We start from the raw sequence: 5,763 nt of genomic DNA, 5'->3' as shown, positions 1-5,763 counted from the left end.
TTTCTTTTCTTCATTTTTTTCCTTCTAGGCTGAGGATGTAGCTCCGTTAGTACAGCACTTGCCTAGCACGTACAAGAATCTGTGTTCCATCCCTAGCACTAGCTACACAAGGCATGGTGACTCACCCTGGTGATCCAAGAACTCAGGGGTGGAAACAGGGGTGTCAGGAGTTTAAGACTGTTCTCTTACACAGCAAGTTTGAGGCCAGTCTGGCCTATATACAGCCACAAATAAACAACAACAAAAGTCTGGTACAGTGAAATAATATTTACTATGTATCATTTTTTTGATTTTCTTCTTTGTGTCTCTATGTAGTGTATGTGTGTGAAGGGGACTTATGCGGGGGGGGGGGTTGGCAGAAGTTGACATCAGCTATCTTTCTCTGTCGTTTTCTACCTTTAATTTTTATTTTATTTTATTTTTTATTTTTGAGAGGAACTGGCTGTGTAGACCAGGCTGGCCTCGACCTGGCAGAAATTCCCCTGACTGCAGCTCCTCAGCACTGAGGTTGAAGAAGCGCCACCATGCCTGACCTCACCATTCTAGATTTTCAAATTACATTCATTTATTTGTCTGTTTCCTGTGCATTCTTGAGAGCTGGAGCGTGAGTGTCACGGCACACGTGTGGTGGTGTGGTGACAACCTGTGGGCCCCCGTTCTCTCCTTCTACCATCAAGGATCAGACTCAGGTTGTCAGGCGGGGTGGCCCATGCCTTAACCCTCTCAACCATTTGACAACCTTCACCTTTTGTTTGGAGACCGGGTCTCTCACTGAACCAGGAGCTCACCAATGCAACTCTCCCATCTCTCTCAGGTGTTGGGATTGCCGTATGTGCAGCACGTCCACCTTCCCACTTGGGTACCGGGGAGCCAGACTCAAACCTTGTGCAGGAGACACTTTACGACAAATGAGCCATCTCCCCAGGCCCTGTGGGTCACGGGTGTTCTATGTGTGCCACTGACTTCCAGAGCCCTTGTCACCTTGTAAAACTCAGGAGTCTGTAGCCATTAAACAAGATCCGTTCCCCGCTCCAGCCTGCTGCCTTACCCAGTTTTACGCTGGTGTGTGTGAATCTGACAGTTCTCTGTTCTGTTCTCTGCTCTCCTGTGGAAGCATCAATGAGTTGAGCACTGTGGACGGCCAAGGCCAAGGTCCCCAAGGGTAGAGAGGTCAGAATAGGCTGACTGTACAGCCAGAGGAAAGACAGTGGGAGCTAGCCCAGCACTTAGAAGGGTTATGAGTTTGAGGCCAGCCTGGGCTATCTAATCCCACAGGGTGAAGAGACAATTGGGAAGTGACTCAGAGATGTTTGATCTTTGTGGCCTGCCCTTTGGTTTATGACAGCCACCTCAGCAGTGCTGACCTTTGGCTTCATCATATGAGTGGACGCACCAGGCCATCTCACAAAGTCAGTGGCTCACAGAGCAGTTACAGCCTCCAGAACCATGGGGACCAGCCTGCGCAGTCGGTCCTTTCGAGAACCCCGGTCCTGCTACGGGAAGCTCCGTGAGTCCCAGGGGAGGCCCCTGGAGGGCCGACTCCACAGGGCACTGAGCCTCAGACAGGGCCTTGAGAAGTCCAGGTCACAGGGCCTTGCCGGCACAGAAGGGCCCGAGGTCCCTGTTCAGGAGCGGCTGCCAGGGACCCTGGGAGACACAGAGCAGCTGATCCAAACCCAGAGAGAAGGCAGCCAGCGGTGGTTGAGGCAATACCAACAGGTGAGACTTCGAACTGAATTACCAGTTCCATGGGAGACGGACGGTAGGGACCCAGAGAAGGGTCAAGAGCACAGCTGCCCTGAGGAAAGTCAAGCAAATACCCAGAGGCTGAACATTCTGGAAGCAGCTGGGATTTTCTCTGTGCACTTTGGGGAGTCAGTGAAGGTTGGAGGAGGGATGAAATGGGGCCTGGGGGAGATGTGGTCAGAACTCTGTGTGTTTGAGATAGGGTCACACTCTATAGCCCAGAATGGCCTAGAACTCTTGATCCTACTGTGTGCCGAGTGCTGCTGGGAGTAAAGGCATGAACCGCCCTGCCAGCCTTTCAGACACGTATTAAGATAATTAACGTAATATTATGCCGGAAGGGTGACTAGAGCAGAAGGCAAGGAAATCGGCCAGAGCAACTTCTTGCAAGTTACCGTCTCTCTCTTACCAGGGAAAGAAGGGTAGATTTCCCCACCCCTTCTGGCCCTGCCTCCCAGCGGGAAGAGTCCCCCCCTCCCCCAGGAACTTAGCCTCTCCTTCAGGGATCTACCCCCACCTGGTGGCTATGAGTGGAACAGCATCTGAAGCCCACCATTGTGTTGTCATTTTCCCTCTTTGGTCTCCCACCAGCTGAGGAGAAAGTGGAAGAGCTTTGTCGCCAGCATCCCCAGTGTGACCCTGCATCGGCCAGCCTCCCCAGAGACCTCGTTGGACACCGACAGTTTAGAACTGCTGTGATTGACCCTTGCTCCACCAGCTGAACTCCTGCGTCTCCCGTCTCCCCATCTGCTTCTTCATGACTTTTCTGTACTCTGAACTCTTCCAGCCTTTGTCATGTGACCCGTGGAGGCCCCTGTCACTAGGTCATTCAAAGCCCTGTGTGGCTGCCCTTCTTGGTTCAGGCAGCTGGCATGGACCTCCATAGGCCTGAGGAGAAGGCACTTAGCTCCCTGCCTTCTGGACTGGCATGTATGAAGGTCTTAAGGACTATGCAGAAATGAGAGTGTCAACAATACTCTTGACCCCACACAGACCAGCCGTTTCTAGGACAGTGTTCAGTGAAGCCAAAGCCAAACACGGCTGAGAATTTCTTGAATATTGCCTGGTCACAGGGCCAAGCTCTACCTTGGGTCTCCTCACAGACAGCGAGCCTTCAAAGGCTAGGACCGCGTCTGGACTTCCTCACTCTGGGTGCTGTGCCTGAGAAGCCCAGTCATGCGCATTGCCTCTTTAGACCTCATTACATCCTGATGAAGGAAGCAGGGAAGTCCTCCCTCCCTGTGTGACAGAGGGAAACTGAGGCCCAGGGAGGGAAAGAGACCCTTCTGCCTCCACACACACCCAGTACCTGACACTGGGGTTGACCATGTTAATAAAACCACTGAGCTGAAGGAAATATTTGCCTGGTGACTGACACTCAAGTTCTGAGCCTCTCAAGGGCAGAGGGATCTCCTAGGACCACACAGGGAGAGGGTATCAGGCTTTCTGGTGGGTCCTCTGAATTCTTCAAATTCCAGCCTGATGTCTTGGCACAGGGTCCACTGAGGGGTTGGTTAAGTCCCAGAAGATATAGTGATGGGCTCCCTATTTTCTTAGAGCACAAAAGAGTCCTGGACAGTATTTGTGTCCCTGGCAGCCACTGGGAAGTTGGCCTGGAAGCTAGACTGTGGAGACAGAGTAGAAACTTTAAAATTATTACATTTGTATTCGTGTGTGTGTGTGTGTGTGCGTGTGCGTGTGTGTGTGTGTGTGCACACGTGGGGTTCAGAGGACAACCTCCAGAGCCGGTTGACTCTCCACTGTGAGTCCTGGGGATGGATCTCTCAGGTCATCAAGGACACATGGCCAGAGTTCTTACCAGTTGCGCAATCTTGCCAATTCTATTTGTCTATTTCGAAATGAGTTCTCTTGTAGCCAAGGCTAGAAAGCCAAAGCGGGCCTTGTGTTCCTGATCCTACAGCTGGGACTGCACACACCTGACTCAACCTTCCTGCCTGGCCTCCTGAACTGTGAATCAGCTTCTTAGGTTTCGGAAGACATGGCAGTCTCAGGTGTTTGGGGGATTCTAACTGGAGCAGAGACCAGCGCCACCCAGTAGGACTAGGACATTGTCACCCTGAATCACTGACCAGGGAGGGAACAGGGGTTATGGTCACAGCCTGTACTGACTGAAAAGCTCACAGCAGGACAAGTCTGCCTCTCCTTGTGCTTGCTGTTCAGACTGCACTGGCTGCATTGTAGGCGCTCAGGGAATATTTGCTGCACATGGATCGGCGCAGCAAAGGCTAGAGATCAGATAGGCTATGGCGCAGTTCGGAAGCACAGACTGCTGCAAAGGTCCCAGACGCAGCAATGACCTGACTCAGGCACTGCATGGATTTGCTGCAAATGACTCCTTTCCCTGCTTCCCACAGCCTCCCGTGTGTCTGCTTCATGCCTTGCCCATCCTTTACTTCCATTGGTTGTGTAGGCTTGAGTCAGGCTCTGTAACAGCTGCTTATACCCTCCTGCACTTGAGGCCTCAGTTTCCCCGTCCGTCAAAGGAGACAACAACCTTACCTTGCCAGATTTGATGAGGTGACAGTGGGAGGCATGGGGACCATTCTGAATTGGACCAGAACCATGGTCAGGCTGGGCTCAAACCTGACCAGAAAGAGCTGAGGTGACATAGCTTGCTGGTTAGGGGTAGGGGTAGCTCCTAACCAATTAGCTAGCTACCTCATGAAGGACATACACTCCCCACCTTCTAGACCTCTCTGTCAGTGTAGGCACACATGAAGGTGTGGTCTCCAGAGGCTTCCCCAGTGTAATGGTCAGCATAGCCTATGCAGAGGCGCCTGCCAGGGCTCAGCACTCACCTGCCCTCAGACAGCGTCTGTCCGTCCAGCTTTCTTGCTCTTCATGCTCTTAACTCTCAGTTCCCCATTAATTCTGGCCTCTATGGACAGAACCACTCAGTCAATGTCCAAGGCTCTTGGCCCTTACAGTTTAGACTCTACTGTATTCCAGTCGCCCTGCTCACCTCCTGGTGCTCGAGCAGCCTCTTTCCCATCTGCTCAGTTCTGGGGAACACATTCCTCATCCGGCATGGTTCCATCAGTGCTCCGGTCCTCAGGTAGTTCACAGTGTGGCTATGGAGCACAGACAGCTGCCTGATGTTCTGCTACAAAACAGACTAAACGTTTACTAGGGCAGCATCGCGAGGGGGTCTACACAGGAGGCCTGATTCCTGGACCAGGGCTTGGCTCTGGGCTTGACTGGGCATCTTCTTCAGCTTCCTGCAAGGAAGAAGCCTGGGTGCAGGCTCGGGGAAGGAATCCTGCTGGGGAAATAGGGCCTCATGGCTGCGCTCATGGGGGAGCAGTGAGGCGCACAGAAAACAACCATGTCCCCAGCATCTCTCTGGGTGAGGGCTGTGGGTGCTGAAAGGGCTATTTATCTTACAGATGAGGCAGGGAGGCTGCAGTGGGCCAGAGACAAGCTGGGACTGACAGCCACAGCTTATGTTGCCTGTGCTGGATGTCCAAAACCCTCCTCTCTGAAGGAGGCAGCAGGGATGCAGTGCGGTCAGACAGAGAAGGAGCTGAGATCAGGGCCTGAGTGTCAAAGCTATAGTCAGAGCCTCCTTCCTGAAAGTAACCTCAGGGAGAATCATTCCCCTCCTTTGAGCTCACTCCCCACTCCTGCTGCATGCTCTCTCATGTTTGTGTGTGGACATATGACATGGCACATGTGTGGATGTCAGTGGACAACTCTGTGGAGCGGGTTTTCTCCTTTCATCTTTTTTTAATTAATTTATTTATTTTCAATGCATTTTTCTCTGTTCCCCTCCCTGTTCTCCTTCCATATTTATGTAGGTTCCAGGCACTGAATTCAGGTCGCCAAATTTGCATGGCAAGTACCTCTACACACCGAACCATCCCACCAGCCCACTCTCTTCCTCCTTAACTGTCTCCTCTGTAAAATGGGCATGATGATGCTTTGGCATTCTATATCCCAAGAGAGAACCCTTACACATACCCAGTTGGTCTTTATCATCAAGCTAGAGAATAAAGT

The 5,763-nt window shown here is 52.1% G+C and overlaps 1 protein-coding gene across 1 annotated transcript; it reads left to right on the top strand.

Annotated features, from left to right (window-relative positions):
• The first annotated feature begins 1,394 nt into the window (after positions 1–1,394).
• On the top strand, positions 1,395–2,960 carry C8H11orf86 (chromosome 8 C11orf86 homolog). The gene is made up of 2 exons (XM_005351672.2): positions 1,395–1,719; positions 2,338–2,960. The coding sequence occupies exons 1-2, from the start codon at positions 1,447–1,449 to the stop codon at positions 2,443–2,445; spliced, it is 381 nt and encodes a 126-aa protein (XP_005351729.1). The 5' UTR covers positions 1,395–1,446; the 3' UTR covers positions 2,446–2,960.
• The last annotated feature ends 2,803 nt before the right edge of the window (positions 2,961–5,763 follow it).

Source organism: Microtus ochrogaster, chromosome 8 (genome assembly GCF_000317375.1).
Source record: "Microtus ochrogaster isolate Prairie Vole_2 chromosome 8, MicOch1.0, whole genome shotgun sequence".
Lineage (NCBI taxonomy): Eukaryota > Metazoa > Chordata > Mammalia > Rodentia > Cricetidae > Microtus > Microtus ochrogaster.
Note: the sequence above shows the minus strand (reverse complement) of the source record. Positions and strands in the feature narration are given on the sequence as shown.